Below are 27,989 nucleotides of genomic sequence, written 5' to 3'. Positions count from 1 at the left end.
TCTGAAAAATTGAGTTTTAAAACCAAGTGCTATTTACTGACATGGTTTAAGCTTTTCCTTTATTTATCGATCTAATAATTGTGTCGTCAACACAAAAAAAGCAGTTATCAATTTAAATATCATCTTCATCTAATTCCTCGTCACTGTCCTTTTCTATATAAATACTGTTCAAATCATTAGTTTCAAACTGCTCAATTTCTTGAAATATTGTTGTCATTTCTTCTTCGGTTGGTAAATTTAAGGATCTTGACAATTCAGTATTCAATTTATCATGAACTATTCTTGGTACAATAGAAACATCTGTAACAGTGTGTTCAAATAATGTGTAACATGAATGAAAAAGTGTTTCAATATTAAAATGTTTCACAAACAGGTAATTAATTTTGCCTAAATGGAACCGGTTTCCTTCTAAAGGTAAAAGATTGTTGATTGTGTCAATAATTTCCTTACTCTGTTTACTTAAATAAGGTAAATATTTTTTTATTTCAATGTCAATATTATTACTTTCTTCTTCTGCATGGTCAATCAAACATTTGGACTGAACAGCCTTTTGTTGGTTTTCAGATATCTTTCTCGATTCCAACTGATCATATATTTCTGATTCAAGTGACAAAAATTGTTTAGAATCCAAATTTGTGTTGTTAATAGCATTCAGTTTGTCCACTTCTTTTTTTATCTTTAGAAAGTTGCTTGAGAACTGTTTGCTTATACGGATTCCAATGGCTTGACCCTCTGAAAAATTGATATAACAAATTATTTATTGGCTCTCAGAAAAAAGGACATAACACTGATAAAAATAATGGTAACATGTTATTAACGTGTCAAGTAAAACGGTAATTAGAGAGTTGTACAGAAAAACATTTGTGAACAGTTCGCAATGAAAAGCAGGTTATATGACACTTGATTTTGTATTTTGAAGGACTCATTTGTAGTTTGAGAAAAATGCAATAAAAAATTCCTATATGGCTATTTACAAATAGTTGCTGAGAGGTAAACCTTAAAATTTAACACATTGTATAGCTTGACGTATAAAGCTTGAATCACAACTTCTTAGAAAGCCATACATAATTATAGAAAAAAAAAATGTTAATTCATTGAAAATTGAATTGAAATTATAAATTTGACTCTATGGGTGATTAATTAAAGTTTTGAATTGTCTACCGATGGTACCATGTAAGTTTAAATACATGTAGAACAGCTCTTATGAATATAATACTAGTTATACATTTTCATACCTGCATATTTCTTCATCAAGCTAGACAAATATTGCCGGTCAGTTGCAAGTTCCTTTAATTTGACCAAACATGCGCTTTTTCTCTTTGTCTGAGCTGATTCTAAAAGCAGTTGTCCTTGATCTGAAGTAAGCTGAAGCTGGGTTAAATTTGTTTTTTTCTTCAACTTTGAACAATCTGATATTAGCCTAGAAAAGAAGACATTATAATAGAACAAATGAATTTTGTTTTTAAGTGGGGTTAAAATTTCACTCCATAATGTAAAATTGAAAACTTATAACATTTTTAATTATTGCACAACTATACTGTAATCACAAGTGTATTTAGCGTAAGATCTAATGATCAACAGATAAAGTATCATCACATGTTTTAAGTGCAACCCTTACAAATAAAAAAAAATAAACCAAATTTTTTTTAAAAGTTGAAATTAAAAGTTGAAGTGTTCATCCATTTGCAGTTGAGTTTTTTATGGTTTTTTTTTAGTTTGAAGGTTAAATTCATTTCTTCAGTTGTATAGGTTATACGTCCATGAGCTGATATTTGAAAAGTTCACATATTTAAAGACGACATCAAAAGTTTAATGAAGGATAAAAAAAACTTAATTCGTATAGTTTTTTCACTGACCCCTCCTCCCTCTAAACTTAATTTGGAAAAAAATGATTGACCCATATGGATATCTTGCAGCAGTTCAACCCCACCCCCAAACTATTTTGAATTAAGTTTTTTTTTTTTTTTTATCTTATATTGATCTTTGATGTTATCCCTTAATGACTGTAATAATATCCATATTCAAATTAATGCATGTACACATTTTTTTCCCAAAGCATGTTTCATCTATGACAAACAATCATCAACAAATGCCAGAAAACTTTGTAATGTCTCTGTATGATTGCAGAAAAGGTTAAAGTGCTAGTGCTTACAAAATAATAAGGAATATAACAATAATATATTAAAAATGTTACATATAATATATGTGTCAAATTCACCTTTCAATGCGTCTTTCCATTTCCACCTTTTCATCATCTGCTTCATTTATATCTAATAGTTGCCTGTAAAAAAAACACAATAGTGTCACAACAATGCACAAGCATTGTAGCAGTTGTAGCAGGAACTACCACAGCAGACTAAATTAAATCATAAAAAAAAAAAAGGAAAGGTAAGTCAGTATTTTCATTTTTTTTTATCTTATTTTGGCACTATGATTTTGGATGAAGTGATTCATATTTCCATGGTCTGAGTTGTCTATATGCCAAATTGACCTGTGTATTTAATGAGTAGATTTTGAATGTTTTTTTTTGATTTGATACTAAAATAAACTCGAGTGTCTTGTTGTTAAATCTAAAAACTAAAAGGAACAGAAAATAGAATTATCAAAAGCATTTATGTAGTTTCTTATTTAATCCCCCCCCCCCCCCAAAAAAAAAAAAACTAGTTGCAATTTAACTACCACCTGGAATATTGGTTGTATTTCCCAATTTCATTGATAACCGTGTTAAAATTCCAATAACTGGCCATGGTCCTTTTTCGCAAAATACCCAGATATACCCCTTATGTCCAACAATTTCAATTAGTTACTTCCTAAATAACAGAAATTAAATGATGTAGTCAGCTGGTTCTACAATAAGAGTTGGTTGGCTTACTGTGACATACATATATTCTGTTTTGGATTTGATTTAAGACTTATTCTAACACTGATTTGGGGCATTTTAAGGCAGCCAGTCATTTAAGATAAGAGCAGCAAGAATGGGTTTAAACTCCTGACCTCCATGTTGACTCACTAGTGATTATAGTAATAACTTAAATCACTCAGCCATCAAAGTTCTAATTTTGTTTTGGCCTTCAGGAAAAAGTTGTAGATAACATTATATTCTGTCCTAAGATCATGTTAGTTTTCAAAACTAGCTTTTAAGAACATAAACCCTCAATCCACCTTTTTTTTTTTTCATTTTACAATGGTTTCTAAATGTTTTAAAAGGATGAGCCACATGATTTGTTTTTCATTCAAGTTCTCAATTGAACTGCTTGAAACTCACTTTTTGGATTCAATCTGATGCAGGAGTTCAGCATACTGCTCATCTGTAGTCAAAGGCAGAGCTAAATGAATAAATTTAAAGAACTAGTATAATATATTTAAAAATAAATAATATAAAGTTGCCTGCATTTTTCCAAAAATAGAAAAGATTGTGAGGTAATAGTATTAAGTGTATTTTGAGATTCTGGACTTGTGTTACTGTACTATAGAAAGTAAATTAACCTGTCAAGGCTTTTACTTTGAATGAGTGGCAAATGTGTAGTATGTGCAGGATGTTGCTGCACAACAAATCTAAACATTAATTACACGTTACAACTCAAAATTATAAAATATTTCTTATGGAAGGCTACCAATGAAAACTATTATAAATTATTTCGTATCGGTTGGGAATAAGATTCTCTTATTGGATAAAAAGGGGTCATGACATTCATTAATCTTCAGTAATAAATTCCATTGGTCATTAACAGAACAATATAGACCAGAAAACCGGTTGTTAATGAACTTTTACATGATATGGACCGGTGGGGCGTGGTTTAGGTCTGATAATGACCGTTGAGGCGTGGTTTCCCTTTGATAATGACTGTTGGGGCGTGGTTTCTCTGCTATTAATGACCAATGGGGCGTGGTTTCTCTGTTTAGAAAGATGTACTTTTTATAAAGCATGTTCCTGATTTTAATATTGAATTTAAGTTGTTGAATTGTTTATTATATGTTTTCGTTAATAGTAAAATTAAAGAGAACTTAATTAAGAATTTATATACTGAAAAGTTGCACTAAAATGAATGGCAGTATTACTACGACTGGTCTTCACTCTTTGCTATAGAAATCGTACAACTACTCGAGTTCGCTTTAGGCGTTTTGAATTTATGAGAATTTCCCAAAACATGGTTTCTCAATGAAATAACCATGATAGTTCTTGAAAAACTGGTCATTATCATGATATATGGACTTCCCACAGGACAGTGGTATTGACTAAGAAAGTGATAATGACTGAGCCAAAGGCGAGGTCATTATTGCTGTTGCAATATAAGTTTACTTCCCAAGGTCTTTCCTGTAAACTGCATATTGAATCACGCTTAGTCAAATATTTATGCAGACGTACCACAAAAAGCATTCATAATATTCCTCACCTTTCCTTTCTTTTCTGTTGGATTGTGTTTTCCATTCTTCCTTCCAGGTTTGAATCACATCTTTAGATTCTGTAATAAAGAAATAAGTTTAAAGTTCTGTCTACTCTTGAATAAATATATTGGCCATGACGACTTGAAATTAAATCTCAAGTCAAAAGTCTGGAACTGTTTAAAAATCGAGTTGTTATAAGAACCCTATAACAAAGAACAAAATTCATCTTACTTTGTACTTGAACATGATAAATTTTCCTTAAACTAAGCAAAGTTATATACATGTAAATGTGCACTTGCATAAGGTCTATTTCTATCTGACGAAGCTCATATATTATCAATCAGCTTTTTTATGAATACTTCTTTTACAAATTAATTTGACTTTTATACTGCATTTTTAAAATTGGTAAAGATTCTGTCAATAAATATTACTCAATAAAATAACAAAAAGAGCATGTTATTATACAACTATAAAACAATAGTTAACTTTTGATTTTAGTTGAATATCATATCTCGGGTTAATAAATATTGATTCTTACATTGATCTGTTAGCATATTTTGATTCATCAAGTTAGCTAAAAAATTTATGACCCTTAAAATCATCCAACAATCTCTGAGATCACCGTCATCAAAAGTCAATAATTGTATATTATCAATATAAATATATTGTTTGAGTGCCAGTGAGAAAAAGACCTATGTATGTACTTCTTGAGAACTATATCTTGCATAATTTCATCAAAAAGTATTGAAACAGGGTATCAAATTACTTGATATTAATAAAATAAAATGGGTTAACTTACATTAAAACTAAACATTGCCTATAAAAGGCAACATAATTCAGGCCAGCATGATAAAGGGGTAGGCTATTTTTTTTTAATTTGAACTGATATGAACCAGCTGAGCATGCATTTATGGATACCCATTTTATATTTCAAAATAATACAAATTTCAATTAATAGTTTAAAGGTCATCCTACCTTTCATATCAACAAGAATTCCAGATATAATGGCCTCATTTTCTTTCAATATCTGCACACATCGTTTCTTCTTCTCTACCATTTTTTTTCCTGAAAAAAAAAGAAAGTATATCTATGTTAAGAACCCTATTTTGAATTATAATATTGAGTCAAGGTAAAGGTGAAGAATGGAAATAAATTTTGGGACATGCTTACAGACAGGCATGGGTATATTTTTGGATAGCATAAAGATGATTTTCATATATATGAATTAAATGAAAATCTAATATTAGCTACATACCTAGATTCCATATTTGTTTTTCTGTGTGGTGCAACATAGCTTCCGTTAGTAGATCTTGCCTGTTATTGATCGTCATTTCTTTGGTTATTTTTCTAAAACCCCTCAGATAGGACCACAGCCTTTCAATTCCCTCTCCGTCTGTCAAACCTGTTCCGTCTGCAAATCTCTGACCATACATCAACTAAAAAAAACATTCCAAAAGTTCCTAAAATTAACCTTACAACAACAACAGCATACAAGAAAGACTAAAATACATTAAAAAATATAACACTCAAAAAGTAACTCAATTGAATAAGGTTGGAATCAAAAGCTAAAAATGTAATTGTCCCATTTTATTTCAATCAAGTTGTACCGGAACATTAAAAGTAAAATCAACGAAATTTCAAAATTTTCTATTCAATTGCAGTTAGGGGAACAATTTTAACTTTTGAACAGCCTTTAAAATTAAAACTAGCACTAAAGAAATGTCCAAACAATTGTTTTGTTATCTTAAAACACAAAAATTTGGGAATGAAATTTGGGACACCTAACATGTCTGCTCTATGGTCGGGTTGTTGTCTCTTTGGCACATTCCCCATTTTCATACAGATAAAAAAAAATTGCTACCATCATCATATGACTAGGACATAATTCATAAAATTGATAAGTTTACCTGACATTCTGTATTGTGTGCAAAACTGTGAAAAACAGGGACAGCAAAGGAACATCTCTCTAAAACATCAATGTTATTAGTTTTCTGAAATGAAAAGAGAGTAAATTATGCAATTTATGTATACAAACAGCATAAGAAGGAACAATATATATATATATATATATAGACACTAGTCTAAATTGAAAACATTCAAACCTACAATTACGTTGTATAAAAACATATATATATATATACAAGTACGTCTAAACCAATGACAAACTCTATAGCAGATTTTATCCATCAGGTCACCAGCAGGGATGGTGATACAAGGCTGACAATACATTCTGTATAGATAATTCGTTTAAAATCAGCCCAACAATGTCAGACATCCTTAAAAGAACAAAATGTTTGCTTTCACAAATGTACAGATCTAGCATTGTTGGGCTGATATATAGGGAGTATATACAGTTAATCAATCAGAATCTTTTGAGTATATTTTATTTTAGAATCCAGAATACATGTAACTGATGTTGTTTTCAAAAGAAATAAATCACTTACTAATCCCATGAATAATACTAAATAGGAAAAAAACTTTAAACAGTATATTTTTTTCAAACATCCATTAAACAATTTTTTAAAGATTACCTTCAAATGTTTATGCAACATACAGGCAATGTCATACATGACAACCAAATTATCTGATGACCTATTTTCCAATATACACTTTAACATATAGACTGGATAACTCAATCTGAAAAGAGAAAGAATTTAAAGAAGTTCTACATATAAACATACACAAAGATGGAAAATTTCACAATATTTATGGAAATATTTATTTACACCTTTAAGGTTAATTGTTTGAAAATCATATTTTTACAGTAAACAATCATACTGACTCTTACTTGCCCAAGGAAAGACTTGAAGACAAAAAAAGTATATGAATCAACTTGCACAAGCATTAGATACTAATAAAAAATGAAAACTATGCTACTGTAAATCTAAAATAAAATAGTTTGACAAATTATTTCTTAATTCAAGGGTAAATAACATGTCATAAGATGACAGTTGATGATTAAAATTACAAGGGTTCCCAAGAGTGACATTTTTCTTACAACTAAATCTAACTAAAGCAGATGTTTTTAATTGTTTATTAAGTTTATTAATTGGTAATTTTGCATGGTAATAAATACTCCTTTTTTCTTAACTTTGTCCATAGAATAAATAAAGAAACTGAGAAATAACCAAACAAAACAGCCTTCTTTTAATAGGATTTTAATAGGAAAACAGTTGTAACAGAATATACATTTGTACATATACCTTTCTCCATGAACCAAATCTGCAAAATATATTGGAATGTCATGCTTGCATACACTGCCAAATATTCCTGTAACATCAAGTTTTCCATTTTTCACTTTAGAGCGAATGGCATTACCAGCCTGGAAGTTTGAACATTCCTAAAATGTATATATAACTTTATAATTCATCTATATCTATGGTTTATACACATGTGATGTGATTAAAATTGGAGTATATTCTTTAGTTAATGTACAAATAAACTTAAAAATAATTGTATACTGTACATGTATTGTCATTTCAAAATCCTATATTAATATGAAAGTAAAAAAGAGAAATCTGAGAAAAAGGACATTTTAAATTTAATTATCATGGTGGAACCATAAACAATTTAAGGAGTAGGGATATTTAAGGGTAAGTTTTGGCCCAAGAAATAAAACATTGGACAACTATTTTAAATTTGCACATAATGTACGGAAATGCACAGAGAACAAAAATATGGAGAAACATGATGTCGTCTCAATAATGCATTAAATGCAAAGTTTTCATTTAAACAATGAACATGATAAAAATTAATATCCGCAAATGTGAATTAATGTGTTGTTCAGCCACTTAATTAATATTTATATCTATTAAAGTTCTTTGATTAGTTATTGTATAATTCTTGGGTGTGCACATAATTTGACAATCTAAAATACACTTAAATTAGTTAAAAAAAACCAACTATAGAACTTTTGTCATATTTTGTTTTCATGGTTACACATTAAATGTGAATTTGGTTCTTATTTTCTGAATACCTTTTACCCAAGTCTAGTTAATAAAAAATGTATCATTCCACTGATGGATAATGACTACCATACACTGTCGCTAGAAATTAAAATAACTTACACTATTTGGTGCTTTACTGTCAAGAGCGTAATCATCAATAAATCTTCTGAGATCCCCATGATCAAGAAAATATAGGTTTTTATGTCTAGCTGATTGTCTGTCTTGACCAGATCCTGACGATTGTTTATGAACAAGACCAAAGTTGGCATCCATGGAAACTATTGATGGTGTCTGTGAAAAGATTATAAAGTCATATAGAACTCAAAATTAAATCATTAAAACAATTATAGCGTACGTTGTTTCAGATTTGAAAAACGAGACAGACCAATTACAAAATTGTATTTGTAAAATTTATCATGACACATGAAATCGCTAATATGTTTTCCGAAATGATATGATAAGTTAAAGTTTGTTGGAACAAATCAACTCAAAAAGAAATAATATAAATTTATATTAGAAACTTACCTTAACACATATTGGACATTCAGTGGCAAAAGAAGATTCTGTTATGTTTGCTCGGGTATTCAGTGAATACCTATGGTAATTGTACTCAGTGAGGCAATCACCAACCACAGCTCTATATATGTTTTTTTCCTAAAAAAAAGAAAGAGAAGAGAATTTTATTAAAACAGATTCAAATGAAGTAACCTGCTACAAACACTGTAGAGTCAATGCTGTAACCTCTTTTCTTAAGAAAATGAATTGTTTATGTTTGAATTTCTTTTATTATCAATAAAAAAATTAAGGTTTTTACAAATGTCTGATGGTGTAACTAAGCTACTGAAAGCGAGTATTGTAAACAACAGGGCGACTTGTTTTCGCTTTGAGGGTTGAGCAAAGGGAAGTGGCGGTAGCGTAAACCAGTGAGTAAAACTAAACCAATGATAGCAAGGAGCTATATTGATATAATAATTTAGGTGTTATGTTTGAAAGATGTTATTCTTATGTTTTATACCAAGTATTTACAATATACATTGATGAGGTTGAAAACAAATCTTAATGTACCCACAATATACAGGGTATACCAGCATTTTTTTACAAACTTAATTTGCAAGATGTGAACCAAATATCTTTACATTCTAGTCCACAATTCCCATCTTTTTTCTTATTTTTTCTACATCTAGACAGCACATTGTGACAATAAATAGTTTTAAAATATATCAACATTTTTATTGTCTATATTGATGCATTTCTAACAAATGAGTAATGTCAGAGACAAAACACTTTCCAACATCAGAAAACTGTTAAAATTAACTTACAACGTTGGAGATTAATTTGATGTAGTTAGAGTGCATAGTATCTAAAGCATCACAAAAAGATTTTGCAGGTAAACAGCACTCAAGTTGCAAAACAGACAATAGCTCCATAAATCTGAGATCAAAGCCAATTTTAGGGCTTGTAGGTGTAGCTGGCCATAAGCTGTAACGCAAAAAAGTGACAGCAGGATCTTCACATCTGCATAGCTGGATTTTACATGTATGTTGTAAACCTGCAAAATGAGAAAAAATATTAAATAAAGAAGAACTAGAGGCTCTAAAGAGTAATAAATTCAGTTTCTTTCCCTTTAAAATTATTTTTTCATCTGTATAAAGTTAATTTCAATCAAGAAAAAGAGGATACTAAAGTAACCATACAGAACCCATTATTGGGAACATTTATTTTGGGGCAGCATAAAAAAATATTTACCCTTTACATCAACAGCATATATGGAAGTAGAGTATGATGATTCACAAATGTGGTCTTTCCTGGCAAGTTCATTAGTCATTTGAATAGGTACATACATGGTTTGCTGTAATAGAGGTAAAGTATGTATATAAATTATAGTATTATTGTATGAGGTTAATACGATCAAATATAAACCTGAAAAAGATATATTAGTACAGGGCAAAGTCACAATCAAATTTTTTTTGGTTTGCCCAAACCCTACCCAAAGGTTGAGACGGTGAGTAGGTAGGTAGGCGTTTTCTTTTTTTTTCTTCAAAAAAAGAAATTGAAGTATCTGGTGTTTATTAGCTTTTTTCTGGGTAGGTAGCGTTTGGACAAACAAACCTATTCTTTTTTATGGAATAAAAAATCTTTGGATCAATATACATCATATGTTAAACTATAACAACACGTCCCAGGTTAGGGGAGGGTTGGGATAATATTGCTAACATTTTAACCCCACCACATTCTGTATGTATGTGCCTGACCCAAGTCATGAGCCTGTAATTCCATGGTTGTCGTTTGCTTATGTGTTACATATGTTTTTCGTTCATATTCTTAACAAAAAATAGGCTGTTAGTTTTCTCATTTAAATTGTTTTACATTGTCATTTCAGGGCTTTGTTCATTGTTGAAGGCTGTACAGCAACCTATAGTAAATAATTTCTTTGTCATTTGGTCTCTTGTATGCTTGTGGAGAGTTGTTTCATTAACAATTATACCACATCTTTTTTTATTTATATATTGTGGCCATATTTTACCTTCCACTGGTGTGGTTTATGGAACAAAATGTTCTGGTGAATCCTCTTACAGCAAGTATCACAGTAATATGCAGAGGGACCACAATCCTGACAAAAAATAACATCATCAATAGATGATTCACAAAAGCAACAACAATGAGTTGCTGGGGACTGTTCCTCCAACCTGGTTTCAATGAGCTTGTCTCTCAGCAAGTCCCATGCTCCCATTACCCTTTTCCTTTTTTCTGCATACGTAAGATTGATTCTTCCAGGATTACTGTTCACATTATCTGCAAAAACAGTCAATTTATCATAATCATTGTAATTCGATCAGTTCACAAAGCAGGCAAATTAACAAGACAAATAAACACTCATACAGCCGCAGGTTTTTAATTTGTGGTTTTCAATTTGTTGGTTTAACATGATCGAGTAGACACACCAGGCACAGAATATCATAATACGTCCTGTAAACTGGTGTATAAAAGTAAAATACAAAATGTGTAATCAGACAATTTTACCGTTGTTGTTATTCAATACTTTTAATTACTTTAAACAGTAGCCATCTTTCTTGAGTCAGAGTGTATTGCGTTTTGTGACTAATTTCAAGCAATCTTTACAAGATATTGTCCACAGATGCAATAATAAAAAATATAGTGAAAATGGTGTGTAGTACAATAAATTTTTACATTGTAGTAGAAAATCCGGTAAAAATCCATAAGTATAACTGTATTACCTTAAATATCTTATGTAAATAGAACATTTATTTGAATATTTCTTCAAGAATACAAATTCTAAATGTCAGACAATTATATAAAATACAAAAATACCTTCACATTGAAAATCAAATTGGTCAGCTGGATAGTCTATTTGGGCAAGTTGGTTAGTCACTTCTTGGTTGATATTGTTGCTATTACTAACATCAGAACCATTATATGTCATCCTGACATGTTTTGTTTGGAATTTGGAAGATGCCCCATCAAAAACAGTCCTCTTTATTTTGGGTGGTTTTGTTGTTAAATGAATCCTTTTCATCTGAAAAAGTAATAAATGTGAAGTAAAACAAGTAATTGATAACTCTTTGTTAAAAGTTGTGTTTTTTAAAATAATTCATGGTATGCACTGCAATCTTAAAATATCATTCAGTTCATGATGTTCAAATGTTACAATTGTGACAATCATCATGATCATGGGCTATTTTAATTGTGCAGTGTTATTACAGAGCCATTGGTTAATTTTAAATAAATATTATGTAAGTAGTCTTTAATGAAATGTTCATAAAACTATTAAGTGTATTTTCCTGTGTATTTTTAATAGTTAATAGAACACACCAATGATATCGCGGGTCCGTGACTGAATTAAAGTATATAACTATGCACAAGCCTTATTTAAGTATTAGTATTGTCATCTGATAAAGTCATGATGATTATAAGATGCACAGTTTTCTCTGCTTTCAAATCTAAATCTTTCTGTTTGAACCCGTAGAACTGGAACTTATCAATCATTGGTAATATTAATTACTTGGAAAACAAAAGGTCCTGGAACAAATATGGAATGGAGTATGTTTTAATCAACAGCATTGTCCTTTATTAGTTATAAATAAAGTTGAATTTTTTGATTCGCTGTTTTACATCATGCCCGCTAACAAATTGAAAACTGTACCTATACGCTTTATTTTTAAGTATTCCTATTGTTATCTTAAAAAGTCTTACTGATTAAAATACTATAATAGGTAACAATTTGACAATTTAGTAGGGCCAAAATTAAAAATATGTTTGTTTCCCCTCCCCCCACCCGGGTCAAAATATTATTTTCCACAAAAAAATCAAAATTATTTTTTTCCTGAAAATAATTTGTTTCCATTTTTGGAAAGTGCTTGAAAGCAGAAGGATTGATAATCTAAATAAATACACTCAAATTGAGCACAAACAACTGATAAGTGGCCTGGACTGGAAAAATCAAACCATTCATGTGACCATGCAATGACAAGCACGTCCAGTAAAAAAAAAACCTGCCTTCCTGGTCTGTTTACAAAGGGTAGACCAGGGGAGGGGAAATAGACATTCTTTAAAATGTGGCCTAGTGTCAACCCTGCGATTATGACCCGTGTATAAATACAGCATATTAATACTGAATACACCGCTTTGTGGTGCGCCTGTCAGATGCGGAACGTACAAATAAGGTAACCGGTAACATGTGAATATATTACTATTGGTATAGGTATTGGACTCGATCCGGAACTTCTTTTTTATTGGCAATTTTAATTACGTGGAAAACAAAAGAGCCTGGAGTGGTGTAATTTCTAATCTACACCTTTGTACTATATTAGTTATATATAAAGTTAAATTCTTTGATTCGTCGTTTTTACGTGATGACGGCTGACAAATTGGACCTCATCATTTTAGTATTATAGATGCAATATTTTGAAAATGTCTTTGAATTAAAAGAAATCAAATAAAAAGAATTCCCAAATCCCGATACCAGAGTCCTTGTAAAGGTCAGACCCCCCACTTAGGCCCATCTATTATTTTTTTACTATTTGCAAACCATGGTCTCTATTACACCTTATCGCTAATTGTCCGCCATTACTGGATATCACACAGGTTCCCGTAAAATTTTTACGTCATAAAACAAAATATCTGACGCCACAATGGAAAAATGATTGTTGTATGCGTCAAAAGTTAAAGCGGCCCGGTCAGCCGGCCGATAAGGTTAATAGCGATAAAGTGTATAGTCCGCAAATAGTCAAATAATAACACTAGAACCTACATGTACAGTTCTGCAGTTATGTCATTCCCGGAATTATAGATTATCTTTAATAATCTCAAAGACATTGGGGGGGGGGGGGGGGGAAGGGACCCCATTTCAGATTTTTCTTATTGTTGCTTACGGATTCACTGAAGCGTGAAGCAGCCAGCCTACTCTTAGGCAGCCAGTGAGCCCCCATTTATGAAAATTTCTGGATCCGCCACCGATTTGGACTATTTCCATGGACACTGTCACTGATGGATAGAAACAAGTGCCTGTGGCAATCACCCTTACAAATTAGTCAAGGAAGGCTAATATTGCAATTGTTTGCTTTGACGCCTTCCTTGTCAATGTGGGATAAAAAAACAAAGGCAAAATAAAAAAATACACGCAGCAGACGGCATGATTAGCTGGATACCTTGTAGTTCAAATAATTATGACGTCTTAATATATATATTTTTTTTCTTTGACGCATTACTTCGACGTAAGGCGTCAAAGAAACAAATTATAATAGCCTTTCAAGACGTCATAATTATATGGACTAGACACCTTGTAACGTCTTGTTTGAAGGATATTTTCTATTTTTGCTATAACGCTGTCCGTCGATCAGGAACATATATATTAACGTTAGATATACTGTTCCCAGCGTCGATGTAAGGCGTCAAAGAAAAAAAATATAACAGCCTTTCAACATATCATAAATATTTAGACTATCCTACAGATAAAAAGGTGTTTTTATAAATATGGGCACTTACTTTTACCTTTTTTCTTAATCTACAAATGGCCGCCAAAAACAGTGATGCTGAATGCAGCGTGCTTAGCTAAACGGAATTGCGCATGCTCGAAAAGACCTTATAGTTCCTCTTAGTTATTCTATTCAACAGGATAACCCGATACTATATAGTAACATAGTATACTATGTTATCGGCTGAACAGCATAACCCCACATAACCTAACATCTATTGAATAGGAAAACCTGAGTCGTATCGGGTGTTGAGAACCTGAATATGTAAATGTTTTCTTTAAAAAATTTGTTTTTGGTTTTGGAAGATTTAATACTTTTTCATCAGCTGAACGTAAGTTATAATTTTGATTATCAGTAAAATGAAAATTTTCTTGTAAATAGTTAGGAACCATACCATTTAATGATTTAAATACAAGTATTGCCTTTTGGTATTGAATGCGTTTTTCCACATTTAACCAGCGTAAACTATTAAACAATAAACTGGATGATGTCATTATGTCAGCTTCTACTATAACCCTAGCAGATTTCTTTAATAACTTATTAAGTTTATTTATTCCACTTTCACAACAGCTTCCCCATATATTGCAACAATAATCAAATAATGGCAGAATATAAGCATTAAAATAGATAATACGTATATGCATAGGTAAATATTTTCTTATCTTTTGTAATAAATTGATTCTGTTTGATATAGTACATGACATTTTCTCTATCTGCTGATTCCAATTTAGGTTTTTGTCAATATATAAACCAAGAAGTTTTTCACAATCTACATTTTCTATTTGTTCATTTGAAATATTGATATCTAAAATTGAGAAAGGAAATGGTGAATATGTCAAAGCGACAACCACCCGACCATAGAGCAAACAACAGCCGAAGGCAACCAATGGGTCTTCAATGTAGCGAGAATTCCCGCACCCGTAGGTGTCCTTCAGCTGGCCCCTAAATATCTAAACTGTTTCCAGTTGAACAAAGTCTTTGTTTTGAACCAATAATCATTGATTTACACTTGTTGGCATTTAATTTCATACAATTTTGCGCACACCAGTTTTCAATTACATGAATATCATTTTGAAGGTTAGAAGTTAACTGAAGTAAATTATTACCTTTACAATGTAATGTAGAATCATCTGCATATAAATCTATTAATGAATGTTCTATATTAAGTGGTAAATCATTGATATATAAAATAAATAACAAAGGGCCCAGGATAGAGCCTTGTGGTACCCCAGTTTTTATGCATTTAGTATTAGACATGACGTTATTGACCTTAATTTGTTGGCTTCGTTCAAACAAGTATGACTTAAACCAGTCTAGCGTATAATTTGAAACATTATAATATTCAAGTTTTTTCAATAAAATTATATGATAAACCAGATCAAAAGCTTTCTTTAAATCTAAAAATATAACTCCGTTTATCTCTCCATTATCTATATTTGCCAACCATTCATCTACTAATTTAATAAGTGCAGTAGTACACGAATGTTTAGGTCTGAAACCTAACTGTGTAGTATTAAGAAGGTCATTACTATTTAAAAATATATACAAACTATTAGCTATATGTCGTTCTATGATTTTTGAGAGACAAGGCAAAACTGCTATTGGTCTATAATTATCAGGATTACAGGCATCGCCACTTTTAAAAATTGGGCAAACTCTTGCAGTTTTAAAAATACTTGGAAATTTACCACTTTTGATGCTTAGATTAAATATATATGTCAATGATTATTCTTAACAATTTTATAATTTCACATGGAGAATGTTGGTATACAGGGTTAAAAAAACAAAAGTTATGTAAGAAATAATTTCAGAAATAGATCGAGATTTAAAATTGTCCAAATGTTCTTTAGAATTTTTAAGAATCAACACATGGTTAACTATACTACGGAAGCGTATTAGGGACATAGAAAAAATAAAATTGGCAGTGAACTTTTTTTTCAAAGTCGAAATTTTGACTTTTCAAATCTCGAAATTTTGACTTTAACTTGAAATTTTGACTTTTCAAATCTCGAAATTTTGACTTAAACTTAAAATTTTGACTTTCTAAAATCTTGAAATTTCGACTTTTTGAAAAGTCGAAATTTTGACTTTTTGAAACTCGAAATTTCAACTTATAAAAAGTCAAAATTTCGACTTTAAACTCGAAATTTCCACTTATTTAAAACTCGAAATTTTGACTTATTTAAAAACTCGAAATTTCAACTTATTTTTAACTCAAAATTTCGACTTTTTTAAAACTCGAAATTTCGACTTATTTTAAACTCGAAATTTCAACTTATTTTTAACTCAAAATTTCGACTTTTTTAAAACTCGAAATTTCGACTTATTTTAAGCTCGATATTTCAACTTATATTAAACTCAAAATTTCGACTTTTTTAAAACTCGAAATTTCGACTTATTTTAAACTCGAAATTTCAACTTATTTTTAACTCAAAATTTCGACTTTTTTAAAACTCGAAATTTCGACTTATTTTAAGCTCGATATTTCAACTTATATTAAACTCAAAATTTCGACTCTATGTAAACTCAAAATTTCGACTTTTTGTAAACTCAAAATTTCGACTTTTTTTTTAAATCGAAATTTCGACTTTGATCTCAAAATTTCGACTGTTGAAATCTCGAAATTTTGACTTTTTCTAAGTACTTTTAAAACTTTGATGTTTGGATTCAAACACAGTTATTACAATTTAAGAAGGAGTAGATATAGACGCAAATTATTAAAACGTCATCCACACATTTTGGCAATTAAAATATTTAGAAATTGATTTTGTTCTTAAATTGAGATATGGGTTAGCATTTAATATTGAAGAAATCATTCGTAAAGAACATGCATGTTGACAGAATTCCCCCCCCCCCCCCCATATTCCATGTTTTAGTTTCCACGACACTGTCATAGGATCGTCAGATCTTAGGACATTTAGCATCAAAGTTTCAAAGGCCTGTTTGGTATCCCAATAGCAAGTCACTGACTTTGCCTTGTTTAAACAATTATGGTAAATCAAGTAGCTAAAAAAGCCATGCATATTCAGAACGACCAATGAGCTGCTCAGTTTTCTAGTTTTGGAAGTTTGCATTCAAATAACACAACTATTAACCCTTGTCTTTATATATTAGACTGTTGAAATAAAGTATGTCGTAATATAGGTGTGTTGGAATAGCGGGGTTGTCTTGATACACATATCTGAAGTCCAGACTTGAAATATGTATTTTAAACGTGAAACATATTTTATTTATTCTTCGGCAAGAACAAGATTTTCTATCTAAAATAACCTCTTTAAAATGGTTTAGTTTATTAAAATATGCTTATGAAGTTTATGATGTAAATGGCTCTCCACCTCGCTGATATAAATGACTGTGAATGTGGTAATCGCAAACGTATAAATACTGAGGAAAAGTCGAAATTCTGAGTTTAAAAGAAGTTGAAATTTCGAGTTTAGAAAAAGTCGAAATTTCGAGTTTAGAAAAAGTCGAAATTTTGAGTTTAAAAGAAGTCGAAATTTTGAGTTTTTAAAAGAAGTCGAAATTTTGAGTTTAGAAAAAGTCGAAATTTTGAGTTTAGAAAAAGTCGAAATTTTGAGTTTTAGAAAGTCGAAATTTTAAGATTTTAGAAAGTCAAAATTTCAAGATAAGAAAAGTTTAAATTTCGAGTTAAAGTCGAAATTTTGAGATTTTAAATGTCAAAATTTCGACTTGGAAAAAAAAGTTCACTGCCAATTTTATTTTTTCTATGTCCCTAATACGCTTCCGTACTATACCACTACGCGAGTAAGATAAATTTGTCGTTCAAAGTATTTTCAAACTTATAATAGAACAATAACATAATGTCATATACAGTGAAGATCACTTCTAACCTCTCATTAGAACTGTTCTAAATTGTCCTAGAACAGTTCTACCTAGAACAGTTCTACCCTAGAACTGTTCTTGGTAGAACTGTCTGGATCAGTTCTAGGATAGAACTGTCTTTAACTGTTCTATGTAGAACTGATCAAATCAGTTCTATTCGTAGAACTGTCAGCAGAACTGACCAAATCAATTCTAATAGTAGAACTGTCAGCAGAACTGACTAAATCAGTTATAACCGTAGAACTGTCAGCAGAACTGTCTTGAACTGTTCTAGCCTTAGAACTGACCAAACCTGTCAGGAATGAAAACAGTTCTAAATGACGTCACTACACTAGGTTAGAACTGCTCTAGCTAGAACTGTCTAAAAGGTGTCAGGATGACACTTCTACATACTGTCCTATAACAGTTCTAACGACAGATTCTGACCGATTTGAAGAGATGTTCGAAGTCATCGCCACTGTAGCAAACATTTAGTAAAGAAAAAAGAAAAGAAAAAGAACGGAGCGGAACGGAACTGCATGCAGAGTAAACATTCACACAATCGGCAATACGAACTCCGAGTAGAAAAAAAAAACACTTAATATGTGGTGATTTGTTCCAGTAAGCCTCTGCACACGACATGTTTCGTGCGCTAAACGATGAAAACTGACAATATGACAAATTGGAAAGGATCAAATAACTGTAACAGTGTACTCAGTTATGCAAGAATGAACAAGATTAGCGAAAGACCGCCCATTGCTGTGGAAATGACGAATGAAAGTGTTTGTATGTTAGGCTTGTTGCTGTTAAACAATTATAAGCCAAATATATGATCTTTATGGTTCAATAGACGAAACAATTATCAAAAATTCCCCTGTATAAAAAGTAGTATCAAAATGACGATATAGTATGGTCAGCGATACTTGAAACTTTAAGATGAAGAATTATTATAGTCCATTATGGAATTCGTAGGTGATTATTTATGTTCGTCTACGTATAAATATTTGAAATCCATCGTTACCCAGAATTTGGTTTTATGTTTTTCACTCTTTACTTAAACAGTCATACAGTAACATAGTTCCATGTTTTATGTTGTTAACCGAGCACAGAAATTTTGATACGACCTTGGTAAAGATATCAAGTTATCAACCCTTTAAATAAACTTATTCTAAAACGTTACCTTTTCAACCCTGTTACTAAATCTTTGAATAATGTTTTTTATCGGTATAAATATTGATTTTGTTATCAGTGAATTAAAACCTTACTAAATATTACACGTATGTACCTCACGTGCACGGTACTACAATCTGGCGATTCCTGAGTGTATTTTGGTATAACATAAGGTCGTATTTTCCTCTAACGTCTTTACACTAAATTTATTGGAGTTTTATGTGTACTGATTGATATTTTAGTCTTAGATACATGCTTTTTTATTAGTTCCTTTTTTCCATCAACTGGCTGTCAGTTACTGAACTACAAGTACTCTCAGATCTGTATCTAATATGTTGATGGGGATGAGGGATGCTGACATGTGTTTTTGTAGGATCAATGGAGTAATTTCTTAACCGTGTTAATGCTAAATGTATTGAAGACTTGCTCATCTTGATAGATCAGTGGTCTAAATTTTACACGTTAAGATAGTCGGTAAGATAAATTCGTTACATAGTGTGCTAGTGACGTAATACGGTATATATGGGGTCAGTAAATTCCATATGGGGATTCGAGCTTCGCTCTCACCCCATATATACCGTATTAGGTCACTAGCACACTATGTAAACTAATAATACCTTCCCATGTCCTGTCTGTGTCTGATGTGTTTCTATGTTTCGATTTGATGAGTTAATATAATTGAGAATGGAAATGGGGAATGTGTCAAAGAGACAACAACCCGACGAAAGCCTTTTTCAACTGACCCATTTCCAGTCTGTGTCTGATGTGTTTCTATGTTTCGAATTGATGAGTTAATATAATTGAGAATGGAAATGGAGAATGTGTCAAAGAGACAATATCCCGACAAAAGCCTTTTTCAACTGACCCATGTCCTGTCTGTGTCTGATGTGTTTCTATGTTTCGATTTGATGAGTTAATATAATTGAGAATGGAAATGGAGAATGTGTCAAAGAGACAACCCGACAAAAGCCTTTTTCAACTGACCCATGTCCTGTCTGTGTCTGATGTGTTTCTATGTTTCGATTTGATGAGTTAATATAATTGAGAATGGAAATGGAGAATGTGTCAAAGAGACAACCCGACAAAAACCTTTTTCAACTGACCCATGTCCTGTCTGTGTCTGATGTGTTTCTATGTTTCGATTTGATGAGTTAATATAATTGAGAATGGAAATGGAGAATGTGTCAAAGAGACAACAACCCGACAAAAGCCTTTTTCAACTGACCCATGTCCTGTCTGTGTCTGATGTGTTTCTATGTTTCGATTTGATGAGTTAATATAATTGAGAATGGAAATGAAGAATGTGTCAAAGAGACAACAACCCGACAAAAGCCTTTTTTCAACTGACCCATGTCCTGTCTGTGTCTGATGTGGTTCTATGTTTCGATTTGATGAGTTAATATAATGAAGAATGGAAATGGAGAATGTGTCAAAAAGACAACAACCCGACAAAAGCCTTTTTTCAACTGACCAATGTCCTGTCTGTGTCTGATGTGTTTCTATGTTTCGATTTGATGAGTTAATTTAATGGAGAATGGAAATGGAGAATGTGTCAGCGACAATATCCCGACAAAAGCCTTTTTAAACTGATTTTGAATAGTTTGTTCTTATGGTTTACTGTTACACCACTGTCCTATAATAGATTAGGAGGAGGGTTTAGCGCTCTTAAACATGTTTAACCCTATTAATTCTTTAAATGCCTGTTCTAAGTCAAGTTCAGTAGTTTTCGTTGGTTCATGTTTTCTCGATTGAATTGGTTCATATTGTTCATGTCGGGGCCTTTTATAACAAGGTACTATCTTTTACAATTGTTCAAGATCGTAAAGTTTCCTATTATTGCTTAAATTCACTTTTTTTTTTAACTCTGGTGGATATTTGTCTCATTGGCAACCATACTACACATCCTTATCTTTATTATATAACTTCTGGTAGGTCATTAATCATAATCCATGCCGTAAAAGTAACATAATCGGGGATATTAAAACAATGAAAATTAAAGTAACACATGTAACATGAACTAGCGAAACAATCCAACGAAGTGTGAGCTTGAGCTTTCTGTCACATTATGCCAGGAAGCAGCGATTAAAAGGTGCTATTGTGGTAGTCAAAATTCTGTAACTCTCATGAAAATGATCAAATCAAGATACCGCTATATGAAACGATTGATACGGTGCTTTTTGTCCGCGATTTGCTTTTTGTCCGCCTTTGCTTTTTGTCCGATTATTTTGCTTTTTGTCCGATACTTTTGCTTTTTGTCCGTTGCTTTTTGTCCGTTTTGCTTTTTGTCCGATAATTTTGCTTTTTGTCCGATACTTTTGCTTTTTGTCCGTTGCTTTTTGTCCGTTTTGCTTTTTGTCCGATAATTTTGCTTTTTGTCCGACACTTTTGCTTTTTGTCCGTTGCTTTTTGTCCGTTTTGCTTTTTAGCTCACCTGGACCATAGGACTAAGTGAGCTTTTCTCATTTTCTCATTATTCGTCGTCGTCATTAATTTTTACAAAAATCTTCTCTTCTGAAACTACTGGCAAAATTAAAGCAAACATGGCCAAAATCATCCTTAGGGTATTTAGTTTCAAAAAAGTATCCGATGACCCCGCCCAATAATCAAGATGGTCGCAATGTCTAAAAGAAGAGCATCGCATAAAATGTAGATTTTGGCTTATATATCTGAAACAAAACCATAGAGACAATCTAACAAGGGATAAGAACATTTCGCCTCATAAAATAATGTGGACCAGTCAAAACTTTTCATGTGGGACAATATGAGCTCTTAATTTAAAAAAAAAGTGGGACAATCGGGAATAACCCCTACAGACGTGAGCAATTCTAAAATAAACACTGTTGATGTATCTCTTTTAAATTTTCTATTAAAAAGTGTTTTACATTTACGAATGCACTATATTGTATCTGTATCTAAAATATTAAACGCATTTATTTCGTGATAGAAATTAAGTAAATGCTTAAGTAACCATTTTATTACTTTTCCACCTCTTTTCGAGTTTGTCAAACAAAAATTAACTACTTTGTTGAAAATGCTGTTGTGTTAACCAAAGTTTCCTTAATCTTATTACTTGAATAACCTCGAACTTCCTCGTCATTTGGATATAGTTGCTAAATAATTCCGAAATGTATGGATTAATACAGTTTATCTAAATAAATAGCTACACATGTATTACGTAAACTTTGTGATAGTGTTCCAAAAATGAAGTTTGTTTGTTTGTTATATTTGTACTATTTGTAATGTTTAAGAAAAATAAAGTTGTTGGAAATATGACGAAAATATTACCAGACTTAAAAAAGTTTTTTTTTAACTGAAATGTTGCAAAATATTTTGGAGCGACTGTCAATCGGCCATTCGCATATAAGTGCAAATGGTGACTATATATTATTAGCGGGAAGAAGAAACTGTGCGTTTAAGCAATAACATGTCGTAAATGTGTGCACTTCCACATGTAGCAAACGCCGACACCATTTAACATAATGATAAAACTATTCAAACGAGAAAACCATTGATTTACAAAACACTATACGACAAACAAATACAGAGACAAACAACAACTATTGAATTACAGATTGAAACTCCGTTCCTGACTTATTCGTATGATTATCATAAATAATATTTAGCGCGGTTAAACATCAATTTAGAATTTCAATAACGAAACCATCACTCAAGGATTATTTGATTTGATAAATTTCTAAACTATTCTAAAGTTTCGAGCATATAAAAAAGAAGATGTTGTATGATTGCCAATGAGACAACTATCCACAAAAGACCAAAATGACACAAACATTAACAACTATAGGTCACCGTACGACCTTCAACAATGAGCAAAGCCCATACCGCATAGTCAGCTATAAAGGCCCCGATAAGACAATGTAAAACAATTCAAACGAGAAAACTAACGGCCTTATTTAAGTAAAAAAATGAACGAAAAACAAATATGTAACACATAAACAAACGACAACCACTGAATTACAGGCTCCTGACTTGGGACAGGCACAGATTTAAATAATGTGCCGGAGTTAAACATATTAGCGGGATCCCAACCCTCCCCCTAACCTGGGACAGTGGTATAACAGTACAACATAAGAACGAACTATAAAAATCAGATAGACACAAATACAAGTGGACGTGGCCCGGTACTTATACATCCCGACATGCACAAAAAGTCACAATGAACAGATCTGAGAGTACTCGCAGTTATCTGACAGCTATTTCAAAGCCACTAACAACTAATAAAAAGTCATGCCTCTGAGACTTAACGTTCGTTTAAGTCTTTGAATATCCCATGTATTCTACAAATTGGTGTACGTACACCATTGCTCACACGTTTGAGGATGACAGACTAACTTACGACCAGAATGAATAAGAATTAGTCTATATAACAAGATCTAAAATATTTCTAGTGTAAAAGACTTTAACCTCGCCACATTATTTATGTATGTGCCTGTACCAAGTCAGGAGCCTGTATATTCAGTGGTTGTCGTTTGTTTATGTGTTACATATTTGTTTTTTCATTTATTTTTTTGACATAAATAAGGCCGTTAGTTTTCTCGTTTGAATTGTTTTACATTGTCTTATCGGGGCCTTTTATAGCTGACTATGCTGTATGGGCTTTCCTCATTGTTGAAGGCCGTACGGTGACCTAATGCTGTTAATGTCTGTGTCATTTTGGTCTTTTGTGGATAGTTGTCTCATTTGCAATAATACCACATCTTCTTTTTTATAAGAATGCCAACTCCTCACACGTACAATTATTACTTCATTTTCTTTTTTTCACTCATCTAATTATTATATCTATTTTAATTCAATATTGTATCCATATAAATGTATATGGACGCTTACATATATATAATTATTGCGATATCATATATAAGAGAGAGGCAAAGTGTACCAAAGGATAATCACACTAAAAAGGGTTGAAACAAACCAACAAAGCCGCAGCTGAATGAAAAACAACAAGATACACAACAGTCCACAAAACAAATGGTCCGAGAACACAATTAATTCGTAGTGCATTTCTTTTAGAACATAAATGAAAATTAAAAAAATCCCACCTGCGCTTTCTCAATGAAACTTTTACAGTGTGTTGTACTAATTTTGGGACAAATTATATCAAAATTATAGAAAACTTCATCGCGTCTAACTCAAAATATTGACAATTTTGTGTTTAGGGTGTCTTGAAATCTTTTGACAGCTTCCGAAGTGCTAATTTTTAACCTTTTTCAGCTGGACCAAATCACTACTTTCCTGTAAAATTCTGGACCCAAATTTTTTTACAGTGTAATTTCCCCCCCCCCCCCCCCTTACTTACAATGTGAGGCATTAAACAAGGAGAAATAAATTTGGAAGGGGTATAAAAATTATTGGCAAGTAACCCACTGTTATCACTAGGGACTAATAACGAAAATCAAGGGACGACAATTGTGGTCTCGGACGAAATCATTGAAATTTAAAATCTGAGCAACAAGAACCAATGCAACTGTGATGATGTATGGTTAACTGGAAGAGTAAGATAATCCTGCTCCGTCCATTAACTTTTAAAAAGTCATGTATTAAACTCAAACTCTCGAACACGTTGTCTTGGAAGATCTTTATTCCAAGGGGGTCCTTAATAGTTGCTTTTTGATAATCCTATAAGGAGTTTATAATTTAACTCCTTGCGAACACTTTCATAAGGAACGAAAATTCCCATCTGCATCTTTTTGAAAAGATTGCAAATATTGTTTAAATTAAATAGGGTATCCCATTTCAAACCCAGCGTCTCGGAAAATCTCATTTTAGGGCACTAGACAATGATTAAATGTAGTAATTCGATAATAATACATGGATTTCTCGCGAAAACATCGTTAAGGCGAAATTTAAAGTTTGTCTTGGCTGATTGAAGAAATTTCACAATAAAAACTGAAACGCAAAGACGCCAAAACGCATAAAGATGTTTATTCAGGACAATAACTTATATAAAACAACAGCAGAAATACATATAATGTATCACCAATGGAGGTTGTAAAATACTGTAGGTGATACTTAAACGTAATGTTCTATTTATTTTTTTTGTCGTTAAGGGGACTGGAGGGTATTAATCCATTATTTTTTTAAATATACATGTAGGATTTTGCTTGTTTTTCTATAGATGAACTTTTATCATATACTAAATACATGAAATAGAAAAATCAAATAAAAACATGGGGTTATCGTTCACTTAAGCTCACAATCTGCCCTCGAAAGAAGCAACCATTTTTGTTAAGGTACTTGTTTTTAAGTTGAACTAATAGGAGAAATAGAGAGATATATATATCGAAATAAAAAAAGAACTAAATTACAGAAATCGATTTAATGTTACAACTGTTTAGTTTACGTAAAGTTGAAAAATATCTATAGGTCACCGATGAGTTGAAAAAGACATTTTAATTCTAATGCCAAAACAAAATGTCATTATTGCACTAAAGGGAGACAATTTGGAGCTTTTACATTGATATAAACATTTGAAAAATAAATCTGAGGCCAAAATCATTCGATTTTTTGGGTTGATTTTTGAGACAATTCATAAAGTTATAATTAATAGTGTAATAAATAAAATTTGTAATGAAAACAAAAATGATAAAATTTTTGCTGAAATTACCCTCGAGCCTCCGAAAAAGCAAGTATTGCACAAAAAAAAAGGAATCATCCTTTAACGGAAACAACTCTTGAAATCATCGGCTATTCGTCGATGACTAAACGAATGAAAGCCACTGGAATGCAATCCAGGACTCGGATAAATAAGCACATTTAAACAAGAGTGCACACACTGAAATGTCTCGCCTACTTTACTCATCATTAATATTATGTTGATAGCCCTAAGTATAAAGATTTATTACAACTGCCACATAAACTTAACATTAACCAAGATAGCTAAACAAAGACCAAATGAATTATGAAAATGAGGTAAAGGTCAGACGAACCATACCAGGCAGACATGAACAGCTAACAATTCTTCGATACAACAAATATACTTGACCTATTACTTATAGTTTAAGAAAAACAGACCAAAACACAAAAACTTAACACTGTGCAATGAACCGTGAAATTGAGGTCATGGTCAAATCAAACCTGGGAGACTTATTTATAGATCATAAGATATTTTCATGCACCAAATATAGTGACCTTTGGCATATAATATTAGATAAAAAGACCAAAACTCAAAAACTGAACTTTGACCACTGAACCATGAAAATGAGGTCAAGGTCAGATGATATCTTCCCGCTAGACATGTACACCTTACAATCATTCCATACAACAAATATTGTAGACTCATTGCATAAAGTATGAGAAAAACAGACCAAGACAGAAAAATTTAACTATAACCACTGAACCGTGAAAATGAGGTCAAGGTCAGATGACACCTGCAAGTTGGACATGCACACCTTACAGTCCTCCATACACCAAATATACTAGCCCTGTTGCTTATAGTATCTGAGATGTGGACTTGACCACCAAAACTTATTCTAACCTTTGTTCACTGATCCACGAAATGAAGTCGAGGTCAAGTGAAAACTGTCTGACGGGCATGAGTACCTTGCAAGGTACGCACATACCAAATATAGTTATCCTATTACTTATAATAAGAGAGAATTCAACATTACAAAAATTCTGAACTTTTTTTTCAAGTGATCACTGAACCATGAAAATGAGGTCAAGGACATTGGACATGTGACTGACAGAAACTTCGTAACATGAGGCATCTATATACAGAGTATGAAGCATCCAATTCTTCCACCTTCTAAAATATTAAGCTTTTCAGAAGTTAACTTACACCGCCGCCGCCGCCGCCGGATCACTATTCATATGTCGAGCTTTCTGCAACAAAAGTTACATGCTCGACTAAAATGACAGGTTATATGAACTGAGTGGCAATAAAAGCACAAGTCTAACACTTGCTTTTAAAAAAATTAAAATCTTTATTTAAAATGGTCATCTTTAAACAAACAAAAATTGAATATGAAAATTTACAATTCCAACAATAGATCGATATTAAACAGAAATGTTTCATTATCATTTTTCGGCTACAGTTGGTATATGAACCATCCAAATGTCAAAATATCAACATAGAGTATTTACAAAGAATGTTTCTGTTATGTTGTGCAACTAAATCTCTACAGCAAATGGTAGTGACAACACTAGATGTTAATTAGGATCCAGCGAAAAGCCAGGCTTTTGTCCACGAAGGTAGCAAATTGTCGGTGTGACTATCGCTGACGGCTTTTGGTAACACACGATATGGTTGTTGGTCATGTTGTTATCACCAAGGGAAGGTCATCGTGCTCTTAATTTCCACACAAACTGATATAGCTCCAAAGGTTTAACAATGAACACCAATGGACACTCATGTCAATTGAAAGGCCACGCGGAATCAATATCGGAGATGTTAAAGACAAATGCATCGGTCATGCTGGGCTTTTGTTGCTTAATGTCTAAATGGACATGGCCTATAATTAAAAGATCCTTTTGCGGAATTTGTGGATTATTTGGTCAACTGTATACAGTCTACGAGCAATTGCATCCTGGGAAAAGCCTCATTAGATAAACCCCAATTTGTTTGTAATTGGTTGTCAGAAAGACCTGGCATATAGTCTTATATTTATTGAACTTACTTACTTACAATAAAGGATAAGCCAGCGAGTAAGTCAGC

The 27,989-nt window shown here is 31.9% G+C and overlaps 1 protein-coding gene across 1 annotated transcript; it reads right to left on the bottom strand.

Moving 5' to 3' along the window:
- Window positions 1–112: 112 nt before the first annotated feature.
- On the bottom strand, window positions 113–11,870 carry LOC143061213 (uncharacterized). The gene is made up of 17 exons (XM_076233699.1): window positions 11,664–11,870; window positions 10,858–11,126; window positions 10,080–10,182; window positions 9,653–9,882; window positions 8,859–8,987; window positions 8,454–8,624; window positions 7,590–7,726; window positions 6,918–7,023; window positions 6,294–6,377; window positions 5,642–5,822; window positions 5,362–5,451; window positions 4,395–4,463; window positions 3,266–3,326; window positions 2,219–2,281; window positions 1,236–1,420; window positions 451–732; window positions 113–300 (listed from the first exon to the last, which is right to left on the bottom strand). The coding sequence occupies exons 1-17, from the start codon at window positions 11,866–11,868 to the stop codon at window positions 113–115; spliced, it is 2,553 nt and encodes an 850-aa protein (XP_076089814.1). The 5' UTR covers window positions 11,869–11,870.
- Window positions 11,871–27,989: the final 16,119 nt, after the last annotated feature.

Source organism: Mytilus galloprovincialis, chromosome 1 (genome assembly GCF_965363235.1).
Source record: "Mytilus galloprovincialis chromosome 1, xbMytGall1.hap1.1, whole genome shotgun sequence".
NCBI classification, from domain to species: domain Eukaryota; kingdom Metazoa; phylum Mollusca; class Bivalvia; order Mytilida; family Mytilidae; genus Mytilus; species Mytilus galloprovincialis.
Note: the sequence above shows the minus strand (reverse complement) of the source record. Positions and strands in the feature narration are given on the sequence as shown.